The 27542-nt window shown below is 37.5% G+C and overlaps 2 protein-coding genes across 4 annotated transcripts in view; both read left to right on the top strand.

The window, feature by feature from the left end:
* LOC128013193 (neuropilin-1a) overlaps window positions 1-2624 on the top strand; it is a 63579-nt gene extending 60955 nt beyond the window's left edge. For both annotated transcript variants that reach the window (XM_052595979.1, XM_052595978.1), the window contains exon 17: window positions 214-2624. In XM_052595979.1, the coding sequence (XP_052451939.1) occupies window positions 214-500 (287 nt within the window). In that variant the 3' untranslated portion in view covers window positions 501-2624. The remainder of the gene's footprint in view (window positions 1-213) is intronic.
* A 3463-nt stretch (window positions 2625-6087) lies between these two features.
* Window positions 6088-27542, top strand: part of LOC128013198 (integrin beta-1) — a 39584-nt gene continuing 18129 nt past the window's right edge. The window contains exons 1-3 of one of the 2 annotated variants that reach the window (XM_052595981.1): window positions 6088-6323; window positions 27042-27108; window positions 27416-27501. In XM_052595981.1, coding sequence (XP_052451941.1) covers window positions 27042-27108; window positions 27416-27501 — 153 coding nt within the window. In that variant the 5' untranslated portion in view covers window positions 6088-6323. The remainder of the gene's footprint in view (window positions 6324-27041; window positions 27109-27415; window positions 27502-27542) is intronic. The other variant, XM_052595982.1, reaches the window with a different exon arrangement.

The following is a 27542-nucleotide window of genomic DNA, read 5'->3' as shown; positions in this document are numbered from 1 at the left end:
AATGTTGGTACCCATAACAACATTAGTGACTAAATAAGATGTATGCAAAGCAAATAAATAAATAAATAAATGTTTTGAGTTTTATCAGAGTATGTTTTACAAGAAAAAATAATATGCAAAAATATATATCTGGTGTCTGAATAATTTTAGTTTTGACTGCATAAAATCCTAAAGCAATATCTAAAACAGGTTTTCTGGTCTGTTCTCTTCCAGTCGTGGACATCACAGACTTCCCTGAGATCGTGGAGAACCACGAGATCAACGGCGCTGGAAACATGCTGAAGACGCTGGACCCCATCCTCATCACCATCATCGCTATGAGTGCGCTGGGGGTCTTCCTCGGAGCCATCTGCGGGGTGGTCCTCTACTGCGCCTGCTCCCACAGCGCCATGTCCGACAGGAACTTATCCGCCCTGGAAAACTATAACTTTGAGCTGGTGGACGGCGTCAAGTTAAAGAAGGACAAGCTCAACTCACAGAACACATACTCAGAAGCGTGAGACCAATGAGAGGGGACCTCTCCTCAGGGAGGGCGGGGCTAAACGGACTGCCGAAGCCTTCTGATTGGAGGAGGACAAGGCTCTGTGGTTCAGTGAACCAATGGGAGGTCTGGACTGAGCCATGCTTTTCTCAGGAGCTGCAGTGAACAGAACCTACCAGTAGGGGACACTGTGTACAAAACATTGAATTCATGGGAAAACAAAAACAAAAACTAAATGAAAAATAAGAATATGTACAGATGATTGAAATTATTATTTTAATTTTTTATTTCGTATTATTTTTGGTTGATCATTTTTACAATCAGATGCTGGTGTTGAGACCAATATATAATAATGTTATAAAGTATTTATCTTTTTTTTGTTGTTTTTTGGAAGGAGGATAAAAATCATTTATTTTTATTTTAAAAGAAAAAAATAACCCAAATGAACCATATATGGCCAAGGGAAGGTAAATACCCCGTGGGAGGGCAAGGATCAAACAGGGTGGAGAATCATCCAGCCCCGTTGCATTCTGGGTATGGTTCAGTCAGTGCCTTTGGTACATCTTTTTTTTTTTTTTTTTTTTTTTTTTTTTTTGGGCCTCCTCTGTTGTTTTTAACGGTGTTTTTAACCCTTTAGTTCTTGAAAAAGCTGTCGGTCGAATCTGCAAATCAAATCCCGGTAAATTCATAGCGCTTTAACATTGAAATCCTGCATATTGTACATACGTTTTAATATATTTTAATGCCCTTTTCAAGGAAACAAGTGAAAGGACAAAAAAGAAAGCTGCAGTATCCCTTTTTTCTTGGGTTGTATGTTGTAAATACAATCGTCCGACTGTTTTGTGAAAGTGAAACGTGTGCTTTTTCCGTCCTGTTTGGTTATTTTTTGCTACGTTTCCAAAAGATGCAGCCCTTGTTCAGAACAGATGCTGATACAAATCCAGCGCGCATTTCATCATGAAAACATAAATGCATTTGATAGGAGAGTTTTATTCACCTGGATTACAGATTTATAATCACCATATCCTCTATAATCACGTTCAGAATGTCTGTTTATCCAGCATACCAAAAAAAAAGAGAAGAAAACATTGATGCTCATCATCGCCTTGATGGCTTTGATTTGAGGATTCATCAAAGCGCTTCTGTCTCCATCCGTCGAGCTTGAATGCATGTGCTCTTGAATGAAACTCTGATTTTAAGAGTGGTGCTATTAGATGTCCTCACACATCGTTCTGTCGTTGGCCTTGTGTCTGTACCAAAGGACTGTTGCCTCAATCTGCAGGGTCCAATCACAACCAGCCCTTCTCTTGAGACGTCTGGAGACCATCTCATCTCATCTCTCATTCATCAGATGGATCTAATGTTAGCAATGCCGTACACACACAGTTTAACCGATAACAGGGCTTCACTGCTGACAATACTAATGTTTTCTACAGGTTTCTGGGTATGTTCATGTACTGTGTGCTGTATACTGTGGCCAACACTTCTGTTTTCCCCTTTCTCTCCGAGGACGTGGATCCTCGAGTCGATGCTACATGTGTGTCAGCTGAAGCTGATTCTGTGAGAAAGCATACTGTAGCATTAACGAAAAAGAAACATTGTTGCACTGATCGATATATTTGAAGAAGTTTATGTGTTTATAGCATTCATTTGTAAAAAAAGACAACTGAAATAAAAAAGACAGTGTTCATTTTTTAATATAGTTTCAGAATATGTGATACGATTCTGAAATGGTCAATTATGGAGATGTTTTCATTATTGAAAAAGGTATACAGATTTCCTATAGTAAAGCTCCCATTTACCTGACCCTGGTTCTCTTTTGGTTTTTGTACTGTCGTTGAGATTTTGTGCTGATATTTTTCTGTTTTTTTCTTTTTCTGTTTTTTGTTTTTTTACAAGAAGATGCGGAAGCAAAGAAATCTTTTATTTTCAATACTGCCTCTGTACGTTGCTGTAGTAGGAAGGAATAAAAAAAATAATGAATAAAAAACAGCAAGGCCTTAAAATGGATATCAACGTTTTGTATTTGAACATCTGCATCACGAACAGAAAATCTCCTCCACATCTGCTCTGTTTCTGATCAAATCACATCGACTGACATGTTCCAAAGATTCAGCTCCAATAAATGTGTTCTCAAACTTTTGCTCTTTTTAAAAGTTATTTTTCTTTCAGAATGACATGAGGAAAGCATAGACAGGACAGCAACTTGATGACAAGAGAAGTGTTTGAAGTCTACTTCTGACTTATGTACAGAATATTAATGCACACTTCTGGTTTTGAGAGCTTATTTTACACAAAAGAAAAACTGGATGTATTCAAATGAAGCACAAAAGTGTCCAGGATCCTCTAGAAATATCAGTACATTTCTAACTCTGATAGCAATGTCTGTGAACTTACTCTAGTGTGTATTGTGTTCATTATTTGATTAGTTATAATACATAAATGCTTATTCATTCAAGTAATAACGAGCATATGTAATCACTGAAGATCTCCATTGAATATTTCTCAGGGCTGAATGTTAATTACTATGTAGAAACATGCTTTAAAATGCTTTTACTGGTATTTCCTAGCGAAAAGATAATGAAATTAGCGAGGCATGTCATCACACTATTTAGAGTCGCTTGTGAAACAGTCATCTTCAAATCTTACAAGTATATTACAGAAAATTGTAATGCATTAGTTTAAAAATCAATTCACGATTAATTGGTAGCTTATTAGCACCCAATACCTAAACTTAAACTACTGTACTAACTATTAATAAACAGCAAATCAGGAGTTTATTGAGGCAGAAGTTGTTGTAAGTCAGCAAATAGTGAGAATTGATCCCTAAACTAAATTGTGACCCAGAAAAGACACTTTCAAAGTGATGTAGTTACACCTTACATGTACTTACTTTAGTAATAAGTGTGAATTATGTATTATTTCAACCCTAAACCTCAGTACTCAGTACTCAGTAACAACATTTACTTAAAATAAAGTGTAACCCTAATAATAATGAAATAAGTGAACTTAAAGGGAGACTTCTTTTCACAAAGGTAAGTTGCCTCTTAGAGAAACTATTACTTATTGACAAATGTGATTTGATATTTGACTCAAAGCTTTAATGTACAGTCTTTGTGGCAGCTGACTCTGTGTTTTCAAACTCTCCAAAGCTTTTCTTTGTGTGTGTATGTGTGTGTGTGCGTGTGTGTGTGTGTGTGTGAGAGAGAGAGAGAGATACTAAAGCAGACGCCTGCAGGTTAACACAAGTTAAACACAAGCTCTCTTTCATTACACAGCAGAGCTCCTCAAGACTGCATTTTATCCATCAGGACAAAACCAATCGATGAAGAGAGACCAGACATTATATATATATATTCCAGCTCTGGTTACACATGCTTTGCTCTGAAATATATTAGTTCTTTGCTCGAGCTGCAACAAACAGACAATTACACACAGAAGCAAAGGAAACATATGGGTGTCCTCAAAGTTTTTTTTTTTTTTTTTTTTTTTTTTTTATGTACAAAATCGCTAAGAAAATATAAGTAAATTTACTTAAATTCAAGTCATTTTACATGCTTTTTAAAAAGGCATCTATTGTTTTTAAGGTATAAGCCTACAGTATATCATTCCATGGTTTCGATAATAATGATGACGTTTTATTGATTTATCTAGGCCAGTTTAAGCTTAATATCTGACTTTATAATGTCTAACTGCATAGGCATTTAAAAATGTTTACTTTATACAATACTCCACATATTGAATATGTTTAATATGTAACAGAAACAGAGGAATCTTTTAATAAAAATGGTGATGTTTGTATAAATTGTAAGATCATGTAACTCACATTGATGCACACTAGAGGGCAGTGTTGTGTTAATAACACTATATCACCCTAAAAGCTCTGCTAGCTTGAGTTTAAACCATCATGATAGATAGTGTATTGAGCTGTTTGTACTGTGGTAAACTGGGTCAGAACACTGAGTTTGATCACTTGTTATATCAGTCATGTGATAGTAAGACTCTGTTGGTCCTAAAATCTAAAACTAAGTTATTTTTGTTTATTCTGCCTGACAGTTTAACGAAAAGAAAAGTATGATTTAAATGTATAATTATCAGTTGAAATAATAGACATTAATATGGTGTTTCATCTTAAAACCTGCAGCATGAATACACCGTTTCTAGCTGCTCCACAGCAGACAGTGAGGTATTTCAGTATTCAGGCAGGAATTCATTGCGAAAGCTGCATTGACTCTTTTGGGCGTCTTATTATTCTGCTTATGAAATCATAGCAAGGTTTTCTTCTTTTTTTTTGGCACATAAAACAGGATCTTGTTCCATCATTCCTTGTAATAATGCATCCACCCAATACTTTCAACATGAAGCTTTTTGAAACTCTTACAATTATTCGGTGTGAGAAATGTATTTAAATAAAATATAAGTAATTTGTATTACAAACAATATTTACAAGCAATCAAGTGCTTGAGACAGTGCCATTACATTTAGATACACATATAAGAGAAAGATAAGTACTTCTTTCCCTCTCCTTGAACATCTTATAAACAACATATTTTAAACATATTCTTTAACCCTAACTATAGACAATGTGTTCAACATATTGATCCATATTTCATCTAATTTCTCAAGCCCCTTTCTCGTGTCGTGTCAGAAATGAAGCAGTCCTGTGAAACTGTATACCAGCTGAATTTAATCATTTATATACTTTCACAAAGAGCTCAAGAGTAAATACATAATTATTGTTTAGTCATTTTCAAAACTTTATATATTGATACTTATTTATAGGCAATGTATATGTTTAAATTAATTCAAGGAAACAATGGAGTACAGTAAATAAGATGTTTGGTGTCTTAAATGCATGTAGAAATAGTGTTGTGTTTTTGTTGTTAGTTTGTGAAAAAATATACTGTATTGTCTGATAATAAAATTAATTGATCATGTATTTTGAGTATTTCAAATACAAAATATTGTCTCTAAAATGTCTCTTAATGTAGTTTTTATCATAGTTTTTATTACTTATTTATTTATTTTATTTTATTGTCCAGCAAAATACACAATTACAAAATACTTATTTAGTATTTAAATATGTATTTTAAATACATTTAATTAAAATAATGTTCATCTCTGGGTTGGGGGAATATTAATACACTTCCACATACAGTACAAATAATATTAGTATATATATATTAGTAATTTTAATCAATTTAATTCATCATATAAATGTCTCCCAGAGACACAAGAGACCTCAAAACATCACTGGACTGAAAATAAATAATTTATCTTATAAATATATATAGATGACAAGTAAATAAGCATTTATAGATTTACTTCAAATATGTACCTTCTCATGTTAATATATGTTTATAACAAAAGTTAAATAAAATGTAATAATAACAATTCATAAAATATATGGATTACACTTTAATAAATATGCAAGCAAACACATAGCATTCTAATTCATAATCTAATAGTTTTAACTTTTATTACTATTATTATTATTTTAGTTATTTAGTAGGCCTACTTATTTAGGGCTCGTGACGTCATAAGCTGAAGTCAGAGCTGATGACGTCGGTAGGTAGGGGCGTGGCCTGTTTGCGCGTCTGCTGACCTCATAGTTTTTCATCCAGCGTTCATCAACTCTTCTTTCCAACGCAAACACGTAGACGATAAACGCGGACTTTTGTGGAATAGTTCATTTCACAGCGGACGGACGCAGAATGGATTGTTGAAGGATTTAAGAGAAGCTCTTTTAGGGTTAAAGGGAAACAGAAGGATACACGTTGACAAAAGACCCTCTATGAGGCTTCGAAAGTGAAGAGAGAAAACTAGTGATAAAAGGCAGAAGGTAAAGTTACCGTCTGAACGCTGGCCGCCGAGTGAAAGGACGCAGTTTTCATCCGGGTTTTATTCGATAGAAAGTGGTGTTTAAATCAGATGTGAGTGTGATTTAAAGCGAGGAATGTGTGGTGAATGTGTGACTTGAGTAACGGTCCGTCTCGCAGATATTTTAGGTGCTTTATAAAAAGGTGTTAGGTTACTCCTTAAAGCCTCTCGCAGACACCTCATTACTTGTTTTTTTTTTTTTCATTTTAATTTCTAGCACGCAACATATGGAACAAAAAGGTTCGATGGACAGTTTTCCCGTCGTCTTGTTTTATGTTCCATCTGTTTTTTATATCAATTTGAAAGCGGCACATCTACACATGTTGCTAGGGAGAATCATCTTTCCTAGCATTTTGTGTTTCTGTACTATCTTTATTTGAGTTGTTATTATTATTTTGTAAAGTAGGCCTATTTATTTTATTATCAATATTATCATTATTTAATTTCCCCAGTTGTATTTCTTAATCGAAGACGGAATGGAAAATGGAACGATGACGTAGAACGTTCGAAAGTGTCATTTTACATTCAAATCTACATTTCCGGTGGAACCTGGGTAACACTTTTCTAGTTAACATATTGGCTGTTTATTAGAACGAATTATAAAGCCCATATTCTGCATGACCGTGTTCTACATTTCTACTCCTGAGTTTATTGAGTAAAAAGTCATAATTAATGGTTGTTAATAGTAAGAATTGGACCTCAAAATAAAGTGGGACCAGAACTTTGGACTTCGAAAATATGATTCTTAGAAATAATAGGAATTGTGTAAATAAGCAATGAAATGAGAAATAAACAAAAAGCACTTTGAGCAAGTAAATAGCTTACATGACTATGCAATGGATTTGCTCATCTGTTTTCTTAGGTAAATGCATCTAACCGCTAACCTGTATTTAAACACAGGCCATGGTGTTTATCTGGACTAACTACACAGTACAGAATGACTGTACACTGTATCTACAGACATTTCTCCTTTTACTGTAGGACACAAATGGAAAACATTTGTGAGAGAAACACACACACACACACACAAGATATCTGTCTACAATCAATTTCTCAAATATGACTGAAACAAGTCTGCTTCATAAAGCTGACATGTTCCTTTACAAATGTCAATACTCCAGGAAACAGTCTGCATTGATCCATTGGATGCAGTGACACCCTTGTACCCATTTTAATCAGAAGAGGACCTCTGGCTGCTCTGTCCTTTACAACAACCTTGCGTCTAACACCAGAGGAGCTTTTTTTAATCAAGTAAATGGGCGTAAAACAGTGGAATAAATCAGGTGTGTGGTCAGTAGCATCTGTTCGCTGACAGTATGTGACCTCTGACCTTCACAACAGCTGCTGGACAGAAGAAAAAAAAAATATATATATATATATATAATTTATTTTTGGATCTTTAACCAGTGACTCCTTATGACAAATAGGTGCTGAGAAGTTGTGTCATCTCTGAGAATGGATACACAGTCCTGTGTTGTGTTTCTGGTTTGGTGGTTATAGATTCTTAAAATAGTTTTCATATGAAGATATCATGATTCTAACTTTAAATTAGTGGTTAGCTTAAGTGCAAATGCAAAGGAAAGTGTTGGAGTTTCGGTTTATGCTGGACACTTGATCAATAGCTCAATCAAAAGCATACATTTTGTTGAGTGTGTCCACACTGTTCATTGGTACATTGCTTGTGTATGATGTTGTTAATAATGCTTTAGTGTTAGTCTTATTCAAGCACTCTTGTCAGTTCTGATCTTAGTGAAACATTCATAGGAACAGATGCAGTCATTGTTTTCCAGACCTTGTTTGGCAGTCGTCCTGAATCCAGAAATAGGACAAACCCAAAAAATATAAAATCCAGATTAAAGGATTAAAAAAAAAAAATGTACTTTTGTTGTTCTAAACCGATATGCACCTTTTTCCTTCACCCCATGATGCTTTGCATGAATAATGGAAGTAACTTTAAACATTAAACATTAAATAATAAACAAAAGTTTTGCTCTGTGAACACAATAATAAGCATTTTCAGAAACTGAGTGGGGCGAGGTTATTCTACCCACCCTTTAGCCAGCTAACATTAAAAGGAAATTTAAAAGTGTGAAAGCTTTAACGAATTAACTTCAGCATACCATGGATAAGTCTTAAAGCTAGATTTTGTCTGCAGCAACATTAAGAACATGTTATATATCATTGGAGTGATATATGTCTACAATCAAACCTGGAAAGAGACGTCAGGATTTAGGAAGAAAAACAAGACATTTTTAGTGCATTCTAGTTAATTATTCATCGATATATTGTTGTCTTTTTTCATATTGTTTCAGCAAACTGAAAAGAGCTATCGCCATAGATATTCTTGTTATTTTATGTCACATTACCAATAGCAAGTGTTGCGTTATTCTTTTCTGAAAATAGAACGTGAAGGACAATGAACAGCTCATTCAGTCAAACTGTCAGAGAAGGATTATTTGTAGCACTACCTTAAATTAAAATGATTTGTTTCAGTCATTCTGAGTGGACCGTCCCCAAACCAGAAGTGCTATTGGCTCATTGGACAGAAGGAGGATCATTGTCATTCATGGAATACAAAATATTTTTTTTGTTACTCATGTTCATACAGTGACAGTGAATGGTGGCCAGGGACTGTCGAGCTCCCCAAAGCAGTCTCTATGAGCCATGTGCTGGATTATGAGTCTTCATGCAAAAGCTTTAAGTGAGGAATAGACTTTATTTTATTTTATTTTTTATTTACATTTCTGGCAGTCTGATCACCAATATTTTAATGAATGGATGCGAGTTGCTTGGACACTTAGGAGACACTTTAGTTTCTCTACCCATTTCTTCTTATTGTCCATTCTGTGCTGCCTAAAAATGTTACAAAGGTTGCATGTTGTTCTCAGTGTCTGTTACTTTACTGTAGGGCCGTTGTAAAACTGTCAGACTTAAATCTTAAAACACATGTGTCAGCTCTTAAATGCCCCTTTCTTCTCAACACATTTGGCTTTTCAGAGAATTACTCTTTAATATTCTTAATGCTTATATTTTAGTTTATAAAGGTTTGGGATCTGTGTCTGTGGGCACATTTGTTTTTAAACTCTGTTCCCAAGTTTATGTTTTCATGTTGCGATAAAGGAGCTCAGAATGTGTCTATCTCATTTCCACTGGTACAATCTCTTGTTTGATGTTGGTCTGCAAACAGGCCCCTTCTAATCTGATCTACTTTTTGCCCCTTTCCTATTTTCTTCGAGCTGTTTGATCTTGGTTCTCATTGCTCTTACCGGTCAGCCAATGAGAAAGAACCTGTCTTCGCCGGTGTACAATGTAAGCAGTATTCATGTGAGCCAGGGAGGTCACACAGTAAATTAGCTTGAAATTGACCTGCAATGGCATGTGCTCAATGCAGTATTGTGTAGCTGGTCTCTCAACCGTTTTAACCAATCTTCTTGCCAGTCTGTCATGAGTAAAAATGCTAAAAAACAACTGTTGTTGTTCATGGTGAGTGAAGAGAATAGAACAGAAAACTATTTTACCCCCAAAAAAGTGATTGCACTTAATGCATAATTTCAATTTGTTAGAAGCTACATCATTCACATTCAGTTTTAAGGTGTACCATTATTCCTACCTTATAGTGAGCGTGAACTGGCTTGTTAAGGTCTGTGGGTAAGTAGATGGCATATAATATGATTAGTTTGTGAACGTTTGGAATCAGTTGTGCACAGTGAGCAGCTGGTGTTGTACAGCTGTGGGTAGAAATGTGGAACCATTTGGACACATCTGTCAAAAAAAGAAAAACAGTTCACAAAGTGCGACATTATATTCTTCCTCGTCTGGGATACATTTTTACCAAATAGGAAGGTTCAACTAAATTCAGTTACCCTCAATTGAACTAGTTTCAGAAGAGTTTAATGTCACTGGACGTCATGGTCGCCGTGATTTTGCCAAGTAAGACATTTTGCTGGATCAACATCTTTTGTTGATCCTGGATCATGTCCAAAAATTTAGACTTAACCCAATCCATATCCCTAAACCTAACCCTACCCATAATCTATTCCTGAAATCAGAGGGAAACGATAGTTGATTAACAATGGTGTGGAAACACCTTATCCTGATTGTAAGCCTAAAACATGTATTTCCTGAAAAGCTGTATCTCAATTCAGATTGGTGGATTGGAAAGTTTTTCCAGGATCAACAAGGATGTTGATCCAGGAACATGTTGTACTTCTCACTCACCAGAAGTCATTAATATCACATTGAAACTGATTGGAAAGAAACCAATCTCTGAACAACAAGGTAGGGCTTTTGTACTTGGAAAGTTGCTATATCGAGAATGCTGCATTACATATAGAATTATTCAGTCTAGTCTCATTGTTTATACATAGCTATTTATATGTAGCCAGGTACAAATGCTGCTTTTTGAATGAATTAATCTTTGAATTAATCTTTTTATGCATAGTGTTCTTTTACCCCAATATGTCAATTTTTTTGGGAGGGGGGGGATGTGGTGCTGAAAGCTAAAATATGGAAGGATAGCATCTAAAAAGTAAACAGTGGAAACATTAAATATTTATAAAACATTTACATCTCAATTATATTTATTTAGCTACATTTGTATATAGGTATACAATATTGCACATCTCTTAAACCAAAAGACATAACCACTCTTCAACAAACAAAAAATAAATAAATAAATGAATAATAGGCAGAACAAATGTACAGTGGCAATCATTTGTAACCATGCATATATATATATATATATATATATATATATATATATATATATATATATATATATATATATATATATATATATATATATACAGGGACGGACTGGGACTAAAAAACGGCCCTGGACTTTGACTAGGCCCGGCCCAAAGCAATCGGCGCGTGTAAACTCGACAACAACAAAAATAATGCCTAGCATGAGTGTCACGAGACTTTAATTGTGGCTCATGATACTATACCATCCAAATTATAGCAATAGCACTGATGTTGACTAGATGTTGAGCTGGAGTGGGTGTCTTTCTCTGCTCTTGGTCTAAACTCAACCTGAATAAACAACAATGGAATGGATAAAAAAAAAAAAAACAGGTTTTATTCCAAGATAGCATGGAATAGTTTATATAATATGCTGTTATAAAAAGTATATTATACAATCTATTCCATGCTGTCTTAAAATTAATTTATTACTTAATAATCTTTTTGCAGTATGTAATAATAATTTATGCAGTAATTAATCTTACTGCACAGATTATAATACCACATCTAAATGAAAATACACCATTACAAATTTAACTTCTATATTCAAAATCTTCAAAATTTGTAAATATTAAGTGTAATGTTACCAACATTTTTAAAAGTAAAAGCACAACATATTTATTAATATTAGCTACTGCATGTTACATTTTACAGCTAAAATTTTAGCTTTTTTAACTACTGTGATCATTAAAAATGTAGCAACCTGAATATCACTTCCTAACATCATCCCTAGCAAGTAACTCTCTTTCTCCTCTCATGTTCCATACTTGGATCTGGATCTGCCTGTGGAACCCGCTCATCTTTCTGTCCCTCATCATCACTGATGGCATGTTGTTGTCTGGCTCAGTTCTTCACTGCTGCTAATATTTATCTGAGAGGTGCTGCTACTGGAAAATACTGATATATTTCAGTTAGTTTGGGACATTTAGCGGCTTCAGTACCTAAATTCCGATTTTTTTTTTCTCTCGCCTTCTCAGCCCCACCCTTTTCTTTCCATTTTTTACCCGCCGGTTGTGTTATGCATATTGTTTGTTTGTTTCTATGCTTCTTCTATCTAACGTTAACGTCTTTGCTGTTGGTTTCTTCCTACTCTTCCACTTCTTCTTCTTCTTACTTGGCGGCCACGGCCAGTGCAGTGCATTGCTGCCACCTACAGTACTGGAGTGTAAAAACAGATTAGTGGGGGAAAAAAACGGTGATGACTGCATGCTTGGCAGGTGGTGGGCCGGCCCACCGGCCATCCTGGAGTACCGGCCATTCTGTGATTCTCCAGATCACACAGATGGCCAGTCCGCCCCTGTATATATATATCATATATAGCAACCAATCTGGCTTCAGAAGAAGCCACTCAACTGAGACTGTCCTGCTCTCAGTAACTGAAGCCCTGCGACTGCTAAGAGCAGCTTCCAAATACTCTTTCTGCTGCTTTTGACACAGTTATTCACCAGATTCTCCTGTCCACCCTCAGAAAGATGGGCATCTCTGGAACCGCACTCCTTTGGATCAAGTCCTACCTCTCACGTAGGTCTTGGAGGGGTGAAGTTTCTAAGTCACAACTTCTTGCTACTGGGGTTCCTCAAGGCTCAGTGCTTGGACCACTTCTCTTCTTCATCTACATGATGTCATTAGGATCTGTCATTCAGAAGCATGGCTTTTCTCACTACTATGCTGATGACACTCAACTCTACTTCTCATTCCAGCCAGATGACCCGAAAGTAGCTGCTCGCATTTCAGCCTGTCTGAGTGACATTTCTAGCTGGATGAATGACCATCACCTTCAGCTCAACCTTACTAAGAACTGTTTGTGGTTCCAGCTAACCCATTGTTTCATCATAACTCTATACAGCTTGATTCGTCAAACATAACTCCTTACAGGACAGCCAGAAACCTAGTTGTGATCGATCATCAGTTAAGCTTCACAGATGATATTCCTACAATAACCGGTCCTGCAGATTTGCCTTATACAACATTAGGAAGATTAGAGCAAGCCACACAACTTCCTGTCCAAGCTTCTCTCCAGACTGGACTCTTGTAATGCTCTCTTGACTCTTCCTGCATGTACTGTCAAGCCTCTGCAACTGATCCAGAATGCAGCAGTGAGAGTTGTCTTCAATGAACCAAAAAAAGCTCACGTTACTCCTCTCCTCATCAGGTTACACTGGCAACCAGTAGCTGCGTGCATTCAATTCAAGATATTGATGCTTGCCTACAAGACGACCACTTGCGCTGCACCAATATACCTAAACTCACCTTGTGGTGCCATCCCAAAGAGATTAAAAATCACTGTCGTGGACCCTTTCCTGGACTGTGCCCAGCTGGTGGAATGACCTCCCAATCTCAATTTGAACAGCTGAGTTTTTAGTCATTTTTAAAAAAACAACTAAAGACGCATCTTTTTCACCAGCACTTGACCAACTAATACTAGCACTTACCTTTTCTTTTTTATTTTAGTTTATTCTCAAAGAAGAAAGAAATATATACTTGTAAATAATATACTTGTATACTGTTGTTGTTCTCTCGTTGGTCTGATTGCTTCTGTTGTTCTCATTTGTAAGTAGCTTTGGAAAAAAGTGTTTGCTAAATTATTAAATGTAAATGTAATATAGATGCGTACATTATAACATCACCTGAAATATGCCATCTCACATGAAAACCAAAAAGCATGCGATTACATACATTGGTCATAACGATTCTTGATGCAGCAAAGAATTTATAGAATTTTAAAAAATTGCATGATTTACAGTTGCTACTGAGGTTGTAGTTGAAGATCGTTGTATAAAAACATGATATGGCTTCATGTGGATTCTAAACATTTTGATTGCAGTGCAAGGATATATTATTGTTTGTGATCCTTTAATGTTGCTTTTTGGATATTTCATGGTCATTGTTGAGTCATAGCACATTCAGAAAACTGCAGTGGATAATAAAGTATTACATAAATAATAGTTAAATTATTACAGATTTTCAATTCAATTTATGGCTTGTGTAATGAATTTAAAGGAAATGTGTAGTGTTGTTTACCATGTTGTCCTTTGAAATAAGTTTGCACCAGATGTCTAACTGAACAGGATTAAGTGATATAATTTCAATTTAAGTAAATGAGTCAACTTAATTTAATGAATCCGAATGAAAACATCAGTGATAGTCAACAACGATTTCAACCAATTATTTGCATGAATTAAATATTTGACAAAAAATAAGGACCTGCTACATTTGTACATTTGCAAATATGTACACGATTTATGTTTTGCTGCCAATACATGAATACTGAACATTTTATTGTCTATGGTATGAAAATGTAGTTCCATAGATTTTAGTCAGAGGTTCAGACTCCAGTTTTGAAATACTTCAAACACTGCTCTAAATAAATAAATAAAAATTACAGTAATTACTGTTGTCCCAGGAAACCAATTCCCTACATCTTTTATCTTGTACATCTTGTATCCTGTTTAGCTGTGTCACAAGATAGATAATGTGTGTGGGTTTATGATTTGTGATAATGGCCACATGACTGTACCCTTACTTGTTCAGTTTTGTTTTACTGACCAAGACAGATCTTAGATAAGAACCGTCCATTTCTCTAAACTGTTATAAGCCTCCCTGTCTACCAAGACATTGACAGCTCTGCTACGCTTGTAATGGTAACACTTTACAACAAGGGTTAACTTTAGTTAATGCAATAAACTGTGAAATACGATTGAACATAAATTTGAAATGAACATTAGTATTTAGCATTAAACATTAACTTACATTAATAAATGTTAGACATTGTTGTAAGTTTGATAAATATACAGATGTAGCCTGTTGGCTTGACATTGAACTGCTTTACCCTTGTATGACTGAAAGGTTTTGTTCAGAAGGGTTATAGTCCTCTGAGTCAGACCCTCCATTACAGTGAATTATTCATTCATATTCAATAATAAAAATGATAGATGAGCATGTGACTGCGTCATTTTCCAACCACTTAAATCATGCGATTGACCTTAGCGATGCATCAAGCAGGTGGAATATAGATCAGATCAATTCAAGCCCGATGGGGATTCACTATGAGAGAAATACAGTTTATAAAATTGTTAATTTGTTATTTTATTGCACATTTCTCAGTTAAACGTGTTCATATGTTCAATGCCAACCACTTCCTCTTATTTACATTTACATTTAATCATTTAGCAGACACTTTTATCCAAAGCGACTTACAAATGAGAACAATAGAAGCAGTCAGACAACAAGAGAACAACAACAGAATACAAGTGCCATGACAAATCTCAGTTAGTCTAGTACAGAACACGTAGCCATTTTTTAATATAAGAATATGATAGACAAGAAAAGAAAAGGTAAGTGCTAGTAGTTGATTAAGTGCTGGCGAAAAAGATGAGTCTTTAGATCTTTTTTGAAAATGAGGAAAGACTCAAAGATTTTAAATTGGGAGAAAGAATTGAGATTGGGAGGTCATTCCACCAGCTGGGTACAGTCCAGGAAAAGATCCCTGAGAGTGATTTTGAACCTCTCATATAGATTGGTAGGTATGACAAAGGTCCTGATAGTTTGGTTTTCATGGGCAGGGCTTCACCTCGAGGGGTTTGTGGCTGTTTGCCAAACTGTATGCTGGTTTCATGTGTGATAGGGGCAATTCCTGGAAAGCCAATACAATGGTTAAAAGGGTCTAATCAGGCAGAAGCAGTAACATTACAATGGCTCTGCACCCTGTAACGCCAGCTTCAGGTCTCATAGGCGTAGTACAGTATATCATGATCTGTGTAGTCTAGTCTATGCATTATTCCTGGTATGTTTTTAGCAGGATGTTAGAGTTTGTGGTGGACTACTGAGGGTAGAGAAGATTAAATTAAGGGGTTGTGCTTAGGGTGGATCCAAGATAGATGAGTTAAGTCATATATTCAACCCTGGCTCATTGGGGGGAATAAAAAGGTGGCCATGTGTACATTTTTGCAAAACTCTAAAAAGGATCAAATAAACACACGTGGCATTTAACACTGTTAAATTAAATTAACACAGGTTTATGTATTACTTTTTCTTTACATAAATTATTATTACAATGGCAGATTATTGATTAATAAAGATATATTCTCACATGGTTAGTAAACTTGCTCAGAAGCCCACCTGGTACAGCATTGCACTTGCAAAGTCCAGCTAAAAACAGCCTAAAGTTACATGCTTACTTCAGTAAATGCATTTTATTTCACAACTGCTTAAGTTAGTTAACACTATTGGTTACATTTAAGTTCAGAAAGTACATTGTCTTCAGGCACAAACCAAAAAAAAATATATAGTACCATTTACCAGACATTTATTTTCGAAACTGCCACAAAATGTATAACAAACAGTGTAATAAAACATAGCCAGATTCACATTCATCTGTTTTGGATAAAACTGTAGCACTTTTATTGCCAGTGACTGGACATATTGTGAAATGTTTAAGATGCAATGTAATGTAATTTTGCAGAAATGTCACCACAGGCACATTTTTTTTTTTTTTATTAATTTTAGCATCAAGCTAGTTGCTTGAATTACAGTACAACAACATTGTAGGCAGTTACTGTAGTGCTATTGATTAGCTATTCTTAGAGGGGCTAAGCCAAAATGACAAATGAGAATGAGAAAACTTCCATTGATTTACATTGAAGGAGGAACCCAAGCCTTATCAGACTGACTTGTGTCAGTAACACCCAGAACCATATAGCTGTCATGATCCTGCCCTCGTGTCCTTGATTTTTCCTAGTCTTGAGGCAGGATCATGACAGACCCTTGTTTTGTGTACAAGCGCATGGCCTTGTCTTTGGGCCATGTGCTTGTGTTGTCTCGTTCCCTTGCCCCGCCCCCCTTGTTATCCTAGTCGTGTCGTGATTGCCCTATCTGTGTCACCTGTCGTGTCTTAATTGTTCCCCCTATTTAGATCTCCTAGTGTGCTCTGTCTTGCGTCGGTTCATTGTGTTACTTATGTGCTTCTCAGATGTGTTCCACACTGGTGACTGTGATTGTATCCTGTATACCGTGAGTGTTTGTTTATAGTTAGTGTTTAGTGTCTTTATCTGGTCAGCCCTGTCTTGTTTGGTTATTTAGTCCTTACCCTAGCCCTTGTTTTCCCCCTCGTGGGTTTTTGTTTTCCCTTTTTGTATTTAATAAACCCTTTTGTGTTGAATCCTGTCTGCACTTGAGTTCCTCCCTTACCAAGAACCTGACAGAATGAACCGACCAAAAAGGAACTCAGCAGGCAGGAGGTCCCCCGAGTTCCAACACTTGTTGGAGTTCCGTCGACAATGTTGGATGTCGTCCCCCACCGACAGGAAGGGGGTCACCCTCCCATACTCGGCCGAGGGGGAGTGGATCCTTCGGAATTATGCCCGGCTGTGGGGAAGCATCTCCCAGGAGGAGCCACAGAGGTCCCCCCCACCTACCCAGCTGCCGGCGATCCCGGAGGGTCGTGTCCTGGCCGTGGCAACCCTGGGGGATCAGTTAGGTCCCTCCCAAGATCCTGAGGCACCTCCCACTACCTTAAGTCTCCCCAACAAGCGAGGGAGACGGCTTTCATGGGAGTCAGCTTCAGAGTCTTCGGCGTCCGAGGCTGCCCTGCCCGAGACCAAACTCCCCCAACCCGCCTCTGACCCAGCTGTAGCCTCTGCACCGCGCCCGAGGAGGAAGAGGAGGAAGAAGGGGCCTGCCGGTCCTGTGACCCTGTCTCCTCCCGTGCCAGCAGCGGTGAGCGCTGGCGTGCCCGTGCCAGCAGCGGAGAGAGCTGGCGTGCCCGAGCCAGCAGCGGTGAGCGTGCCCGTGCCAGCAGCGGTGAGCGCTGGCGTGCCCGTGCCAGCAGCGGTGAGCGCTGGCGTGCCCGTGCCAGCAGCGGTGAGCGCTGGCGTGCCCGTGCCAGCAGCGGTGAGCGCTGGCGTGCCCGTGCCAGCAGCGGTGGGCGTGCCCGAGCCAGCAGCGGTGGGCGTGCCCGAGCCAGCAGCGGTGAGCGCTAGCGTGCCCGAGCCAGCAGCGGTGAGCGCTAGCGTGCCCGAGCCGGGAAAGAAAGCTGTATGCAAGTCGGCAGTCGTGAGAGCGGAGGAGAGAGCCGCGGCCGACTCTGCAGCAAAGACTCTTGTACAGTCGGTTTCATCTCATAAGGAGATGCCAATTGTCCTAGCTGCTAAAGCATTTTCTGATTATTTGTCCCGTCTTGTCCAAATTTTAGAAATCCCCGTCAGTCCTGTCTTGTCCCCTGACCCTGTCCCCAGAAGTCCCAAATGTCCAGCCGTTGTCTCCCCGTGTCCTGTTGATGTGGCCCCGTGTCCTGTTGATGTGTCCCGTTAATGTCCCCCCGTGTCCAGTAGATGTTGTCCCCCCGTGTCCAGTAGATGTTGTCCCCCCCGTGTCCAGTAGATGTTGTTCCCCGTGTCCAGCTGTCGTCTCCCCGCGTCCCGTAAGTGTTGCCCCGCGTCCCTTGTCTGCTCCTGTCATGTCCCCTGTCAGTTGTCCTGAGACCCCTCCCCGCCCCTCACCACCCAGACCTGCCCGTACCCCCCGTCGTCAGCCTTCGTCCTGTCCTCCTAAGATTCCTACCCCACCCCCCCGCCCTGGTCTGTCCCCCATGAACTTTGTGGTCCCGCCCCCTCCCCTTCCCTGTTTGTTTTTTTTGTTATGTCACCCTAACCCTGCCGTCGTGTTTTCATGTTTGCCTTTGTTATTATTAGTCGTGTCTTGTTGGTTTGTGTCTGTGTCCCAGTCTGTCATGTCCCGTGTTTGATGTTCCCTTGAGGAGCGTCTGGAAGCCGCTCCTTAAGGGAGGGGTTCTGTCATGATCCTGCCCTCGTGTCCTTGATTTTTCCTAGTCTTGAGGCAGGATCATGACAGACCCTTGTTTTGTGTACAAGCGCATGGCCTTGTCTTTGGGCCATGTGCTTGTGTTGTCTCGTTCCCTTGCCCCGCCCCCCCTTGTTATCCTAGTCGTGTCGTGATTGCCCTATCTGTGTCACCTGTCGTGTCTTAATTGTTCCCCCTATTTAGATCTCCTAGTGTGCTCTGTCTTGCGTCGGTTCATTGTGTTACTTATGTGCTTCTCAGATGTGTTCCACACTGGTGACTGTGATTGTATCCTGTATACCGTGAGTGTTTGTTTATAGTTAGTGTTTAGTGTCTTTATCTGGTCAGCCCTGTCTTGTTTGGTTATTTAGTCCTTACCCTAGCCCTTGTTTTCCCCCTCGTGGGTTTTTGTTTTCCCTTTTTGTATTTAATAAACCCTTTTGTGTTGAATCCTGTCTGCACTTGAGTTCCTCCCTTACCAAGAACCTGACAATAGCAACAAACTAAAAGAATTAAAACTCTGAACACATTTAGCAGTCACCAAAACACCCTATCATCATAGTGTTTACATTTGTATGAGTAAAGGATGATCGCATTATATTTGGAAATGTAAAAACCGAGTTGCTTTTTGTAGTAGCTCACACAATGAATGATCTCTCCTTGTTTCTCATGCTGGTGTCTCTCTGCTGCTTGGTGATTATATACATCTTGATCTATTTGTGTCGTTGTTGAATTGTGGTTGGCTAAGTAATGTCCAGTACAGCAAAAAGTGGTATTGATCCAGTATGACTGTGTTGGATGGGCTTGAACTCGAGCATTAGCATGGTCAATACCCTAAAGGTCCACCTTAGAAAGAGCATTACTCCTTGATATTTAACAATATTCCCAATCGATTTTGTTGTTTGAAAGTCAAGCATACGGTCAGTTTTGCAAATGCAGGGATTCAAACAGTTTTTGGTTATTAATATTTGTTTACAGCATACATGTAATTTATTGTATTCACAAGAAAATTGAAATAGTCATGTTTCAGCAAAAGTAGGGCTCCTCAAATATCTATATTTGCATTCATAGTAATTCATATGCATTCAAAAGCAATAAAATAATATTAATTAAATTTGAGTAAGTATTGTAAATATATAGTCTAGTCAAGTCACCTTTTATTTATATAGCGCTTGAAACAAAATACATTGCATCAAAGCAACTGAACAACATTCATTAGGAAAACAGTGTGTCAATAATGCAAACTGATAATTAAAGGCAGTTCATCATTGAATTCAGTGATGTCATCTCTGTTCAGTTTAAATAGTGTCTGTTCATTTATTTGCAATCAAGTCAATGATATCGCTGTAGATGAAGTGACCCCAACTAAGCAAGCCAGAGGCGACAGCGTCAAGGAACCGAAACTTTTTTTTTTTGGAACACGCGTCACACAGCAACTGCAGCTTCAGACACACACACATAACAGTAAATAATACTTCTGCACACTGTTTCTCTTCTTACAACAGAAATGTGAATTCTGCGGGTATTCAGAAAGTCAGATACAGATTTGGGCTAGAATCGCCTATGCACTCTGCTTATTGTTTTTTGAGAATGTTGCACTCCTGTTTGTCATTGTGCACGTAACTTCATGCCAGTAAATCATCAGAAATATTGGTCTTTACCAATATATTGCATTGAATACCTGCCTGTTGTCCGTGGATTTACCTATATTTGGTGTTGTTTGCTGTATGAAATGCATCTAGACATGCAAAATCGATTTTACAATCGATTTAATGAACACTTATCTCTCAAATCAAACAGGATTTTTTTTCACAAAAGTGACAACCCAAGAAAGCAAAGTAAACAGTCTCTCATTTGTAGGTTGCATTGATACGTAGCGATGGATGCAAGTAAAACAGTACCTCATTTTTTCTCACCTGAAATTCATGCAATAAACAGACCTACCTACCGACCCTTTAAACAAAAAATACTGTTACTGCAAACCAAAATATTTTTAAGGATGGCCTCACACAGATTTTAGAAATAAAATCCCTACGTTCAGGGGTAGGGATTGGGTTTAGTCTACATTTTTGGACTGTAATGTTGATCCAGGATCAACAAAAGATGTTGATCCAGGAACATGTCTTACTTGGCAAAATCACAGGAATTTTGCTTAATGACAGGAGCTTCCAGTTCAGAAAAAAAGTACAGACATAGTGCAGACATACATAGGAATAACACAGTAGGGATGGAATATAACACTTACATAAGAAAAAACATAATTAAATAATTTACTATATTCAGAGTAGAAGTATAGGGGGAAAATTTAGTTGTTTAAATAAATGTGAAAATATGTTATTTACAAAGTGAGCACAAATTTTGGATTCTGTGTATGAATATGTCAGTTGTGGATGATTTATAATTATGAAAGTTAATTTTTTTTCTGGTGGTCAGTGCTCTGTAGCGCCGGCCAGAAGGCAACAGCTCAGAGAGAGAGTGGGCTGGGTGTGAGGAGTCCAAGGTGATCTTCTTAGCCCTTTTCATCGCTCTGGAGATGCAAAGATCTTAGAGGCTGGGCAGCGGAGCACTGATAATCCTCTCAACAATCCTGAATGTCCATTCTAGTATCTTGATGTCTGATTTTGCAGTTGAACCAAGCCAGACAGTTATGAATGAACACAGGACAGAGAACCGAGCCTGGTTTCTCCCAAGGTTTTTTTCTCCATTCTGTCAACGATAAATGGCTGCCCACTGCTCCTGGTGTGTTTTCATCTCTGTCTTTGATGAGGCCGATGACTGCTTGAAAGAGGGGTCCTTTGAAGTGCAAGTCATTCGTGTAGAGGGAGAAGAGCAGTGGTTAGAGAACAGATCCCTGAGGGACACCAGTGCTGATGGTGATAGTTCTGGATGTGAGTTTGCCCAGGTTCACCTTGTGAGTTTGTCTGAAACAAGGTCCACAAATAGGACCTGTGTAATTCCCAGGTCTGTCGAGGTGTTGAAGAATGTAATGTCCCATGTTGACTGCATTGTCCACAGACCTGTTTGCTCTGTAGGCACACTAAAGAGGATCCAGCAAGATGTCCTAGATTTCTGCTTCCTGAAGAGGAAGCCAAAGAAAATTACAGTAGGATCAGAGGAAAGTTGACTTCTGGTCAAAAATAACAAACTTTCAGCAATAGCTGAGTCTTGTTGTGACATTATCTGTGTCTTGGACCACACAGTTTTAACCGGAGCTTTGTGTAGATAGCAGTATCACTCCCATGATGTTCTCTGTTTAGCCTCCCCCCAGCATTCCTGAGTCCTGTGAAACCCTCATTTAACAGAAACAGAGTAATAGCCATGTTATTTTTTTGTTTAACACCTAAGTGGTGTTTTAAAAGCTGGTTTATCTTCACACTCTTAATTAGGACCCAAAATTAATTTTTCTTGACTGGATCAGGGTTATCATTATTACCTAACACTAAAAATTGAAATAAAGTATAACATAGGAAATTCAAAACTTCTGCTAAAAAATAATTAAAATTAAATTCACTTTAAAAAGTGAATTAACAATCAAAAGTGAAATAAAAATAGTTTAAGCTAAAATGTTAATATTAAAGAAATAAAATTAATAAAACGAATAACAAAAGCACATAACGTCACCATTTTTTTATTAAAACTAAAAATATACAAATAAAACCTACATCACAATGCAAGTAAAAACTACAATAGTGTATTAAACATTAAAACATTCAATATTTAACTAGCCTGGGCTGAATGAATAAAAATAAGTGTTGACTTAACTGACTCTTTGCCACTGAATTAGTCAAAAAAAACAAACAAATAAAATAAAAAAAGGACAGAATAAGGCTTATGTACACTGTTTTGAGGCATATTTTGTGGGAGGGGGTTAGCTTATTAGCAGTTATTTTGGTGATATGCTATTTACACTGCAAATAAATAGCTCAATTCTACTCATACACAGAGGCGTAGCTTGACGTTTGAGCTTGGGGGGAGCAAACCAAGCCAGTCGATTTGGTCATACTTTTAAATACATTTGATCATTTCTGTAGTTTCTGTAGATCATTTTGGGTTTACTATATTTAGAGTAGCAACAGCAAGCGCTTGAGGTTACGTTGATACCAGATACCAGATACAATTACTTTTAAAGGCTGCGCTGTCTGCATTAACATAACATTTGGATGTAAATGGTCTTTTTCTTGACGGAGCGTCTAATGGATCACCATTATGATGCCGTCTGGGTCTGGAGGGCATCTAGATTCATCTGTCTTTATTTTGGTTAGGTTCAGATTCCTCTGCAGTTTTTGTACGTTGTAAAAAAAAATATATATATAAAAAATAAACCATTCATGTCATGTAACAGCATGCAACAAGCAAGCATAGGCTATTATCCGCCAAAATGCAGATTCGTCACGTGCCAACTTCGTACGCAAATAAGATTGGGAAAGCTTATTAGTAAGTCTGATTTTATTTATTAATTTGCTTACAATAAATAATAGTAAAATATATTAAGAATAACTACATTTTGAGTTGAAAACATTATTAGTTATTATTAAGACATTATTAAAAGACATTATTAAAGTCTTTCAATCGTTAGTGGGGCAACGATTATAAATATTAGGTTATTTTGCCTAATAATTACTTATTGCAAATAGTTGCAATTATATGCACCTCAGCATTCTAATGTATTATAAACCAGTGTGGGTTGAGTATAAATTGAGTGTTAACTTAAATTCAAATTACTAAATGGATGCCATCTTATTGGGAAAAAAATCCCTCCCTACCCAATATTTTATTTGAAACTTTTTTCACCATTTTCTTCGTTTTATAAAAAATGAATGCTTTTCTGATGTGATCTGAAAAAATGACACGCTTTACCATCTACTCCACTGAACTTGATCATTAGCAGCTGTCTTTTGTAATCTTAACTAGCACAATCACAATCCACCAACAATACCAGCTACCGATTTCTCTCCTCCAACAGTTAAACAGTTCCCCTCAGCACCCCCACCTCCTGTGCCTATGTCTGAACGGGGATCCCATCTGCATGCAAATCTTTTTAAGAAGCAAAGGAAAAACCTTTCTGTTTTTAGCACCTCGTTGTCATGTAAACGTACCCTTGCAGTCAGTGTAATGGGAAGCGTTTCATGTGACCTCACAGAGCTAAACTCTCAGAGACGCGGTCTAATCTGGTCTCTGTGCCCGACATGCTGTCTGCACACTGTGTATAAACGGCACACTGAGAGGAACTGTTTTTAACACACACATACTTATTAACTATTAACACTGAATTACACAAGAGCTAGTTTACTATACAACAGACTCCCAGCATAACAACTTTCAGAGGTGTTACCAAGTTACTTGTGATTTAATCTGGGCTGCCGCAGTTCCCACAGAGGCTCGCATTATTGTTTAAAGGGAGGAATTCCTCTAAGCCACCTCATCTCTGCCCATTGAGTTTAATGGAAACCACATGCATTACATTCAGCAGGGAAGTAAAAGGCATTTCAGCCTCACCCTGGACGCCCTGCATGAGCAGAAGGGTGTTTTCGTTTCCAGCAGTTATATTTGTGATTTCTTTGGAACTGCCATCAATGTAATGTGTAATTCAGTGGCATCAGACATGTCTTACATCTGTCAACACTTTTGGATAATGACGTACTATTTTTAGACCCTGCTGAGTGCCAGAATGTCTTGATGCTTCACTAGATTTGTGCAGTTTTACTATGGTTTTTGTACATTAAACTATTGCATACAGTAAAATATCTGTCTGTTTAATTTACATCTCATAAAGCTTTTGGGGGAGAAATTTTGTAATGCTAAAAATAATGTGTGTTAACTTTGTAAATATTTAGTTGTAACTACACATTTGTAATTAAGAAGTAATTTAGTACACTTGAAATATATTAACTTTAAAATGTAATCTGAAATAACACTACAGTAAGAATTATAACAAGTTCTTTAAATGTGTAGCGTGTCTTTAAAGCATGAATACAATTAAACCAAAGACTCAAAATGTACTAAGTACTAGCATTTATACAGTTTATTAAAACAGTTTGTTAAAAAATACTAAAGTGGCCTTTTGTTCCATTTAATTTAATATTATGTTAATTGTAAGTAAACTTTTTTTTGTAAATATATTTGAGATATGAAGTACACACACACTGCTTTTTCACAAGGGTTGGTATGTTCCTCTCCAGGAAGTTCTTATTTAATTATTTAATGTCCTGTTTTTATGGATATGTCAGTACAGGAAAGAAAACATTTGTCAAGCCTTCTACTTCAGTATGAGAAAACGTATTTGTGCTTATTATAATGTTAGCCGCTCATACTTTTCAAAAGATTTCATTGTGCTGAAGACATCGCTTCTGAGCCGCTCACTGACATGTGGAGCCAAACAGAGGATCATTTATTAGCCAGACACAGCACACAGTCTCATTAATCAATAATGCTGTATGTGTTCTGGCAGGAGGACAGACTACAGCTATTTGTGCTTTCAGCAGTCTAAAGTGCTCTGACTCTAATGAGAGATCCCTCTTACAGAGACATTGTAGCTGAACTGAATCGAAACTTCAATTTTTCATTATCATTATAGATTAAAATAACCCCATTTTGAGGTTGGGCAATATCCTTGAATTTCAAAGATATTGTTTGCCTGCTCGAGTAGCACCCTTTATCTAGAGTGGGCACTATTTCTGGCAGGGCAAGAGCTACTAGGAAACGGTCTGAGCAGTGAATGATGGTTACTCTTACCCAGGGATGGCATCTGAGAGGCGGTATTTAAATGAACCCAGCAGTTCCTCTTGCAGGAGCTGAGAATAGATGAGCTCGGTTGGGTGATGAAGGTTTATAAATTCCTCAATGCACATTAAAAAAGTCATGTGACTTTACACAGTGGGACGGCATAACATGACTAAAAGCAAGATAAAGCATGACCGCATTTATTGCATTTGGCTTGCATGCTCTGAGGCGCTAGTCAATTTTTTTAGATGAAAAAAGACCCACAGTAACTTCTCCGACTGCAGAAGATGACCTTTTTTCTTAGTGATATTTAGTGCTAATTGATCAATAAGTGACTATTTTATTTTGTTCTCTTTGTCTCACTGGATGGAAACACTGCTTTATTTTAATGTCATATTCCAAATTTGTACAAACTGTTAAGTTAAATTCACAATTTGAATGGAAACACAGCTAGTGAGGTTGTGAAAACAAGGAGAGTTGGTAAATGCACTATGATGAGAACAGACAAAGAACTGAACAAACTAGCAGTAAAACTACACAACACAAACTAGGGAGGAAATGATGAATAAAGGGCTAAGTAGAAAACACAGAGAATATGTGATTTGTGTTTTCCAAAAGCACAGTTAGACAACTGTGTCTCAAGTTGGTTCAGTGATTTTGTATTTCCTGAATACAAAGTTCCAAGAACATTTGAAAAAACATTCTGTGGTTGAACTACTGCCCTCAAACGGTGGTTAGAAGTGTAGTTTCTTGTTAGTATGACGTGGACTTGAGCAAAATAAGCAAGCTAAAATCTAGTGCATATACACATTTCATTCTATGTCTTTTAGTTTGTTAACAGAGTTAAAGCCATATGCGTTCGTGCTCTAGTACAACTGGGAAACCTGGAGTGATGTAAGAAAACCTGTGAAATAACAGGAAACAAAAATAGGGAAGCAGTCGTAAGGTGAAATCTATGTTATTTATATTAAACTGATCAATTAATGGAAATAATCACTGCCTCATTAACAACAGTTGTGGTTGGAATGGTGGATGTCTTCCAGTGTTTTCAAGAAAAAGCCACAACTAGTTTATCCAGCAATGCATTATATCAAAAGCATTAAGTTATCCAATCATATTTGATTGCAATAGTTATGTATGCTATTCATATAGTAGTGAAAGATATTTCAAAAATACTATAGTATTAGCATGCAAAAAAAAAGAAAACAAAGCATTACTATTATACCATGTCCAAAAATTATGGTACTGTTCTGTAAACAGTAAAAGTGTTAAGGGTCGATATTTAATTTTTATTTATTTATTTTTTCGTCTAATTCAGTCATGTTAAATCATACCGTATATATAGCAGTTTATACTGTTAGCCTACTGCTTGTTTTGAAAGTGAATGCACTTCTTATTAATTGTTGTCTTTTTGTTGTAGATGGAGCTGAAGCTACTTCTCATATCCACATTATTAGGGATGGTATGTTGCAGCAGCGCACAGCAAGGTAATGTGATGAACTCTCAGATCACTGTTGTTTCTAATGCTAATGCAGTGTATTTGACTCTGACTCCTTCAGAATTAATAAGCGCTGGGTTTCTATGAGGATAACGAATCGTTCTCTCTTCAGAGTGAGTGGTTAAATACTGATGTCATTACTCAGAGCTCACTCCACCCAGCGCGGTCGGAGCATTATCCGTAATGGAAAACACAGAGTAGTCATCTTTGACTCCAGTTGCAGGCAGCGAGCCGGAGTGATGGAAATGAATGGAAGCTGTAGATGTGAAATGCTCTCCGTCTCTTCTGTTCTGCAGAGGGCAACGAGTGCATCAAAGCCAATGCTTTATCCTGTGGCGAGTGCATACAAGTGGGGGCTAAATGTGGATGGTGCACTGATACAGTGAGTAGCATTCGAATACCACGCTTGTTCTGTTCTTTATC

This window comes from Carassius gibelio, chromosome B24 (assembly GCF_023724105.1).
Source record: "Carassius gibelio isolate Cgi1373 ecotype wild population from Czech Republic chromosome B24, carGib1.2-hapl.c, whole genome shotgun sequence".
Lineage (NCBI taxonomy): Eukaryota > Metazoa > Chordata > Actinopteri > Cypriniformes > Cyprinidae > Carassius > Carassius gibelio.
This window is presented reverse-complemented; position numbering and strand designations above follow the sequence as displayed.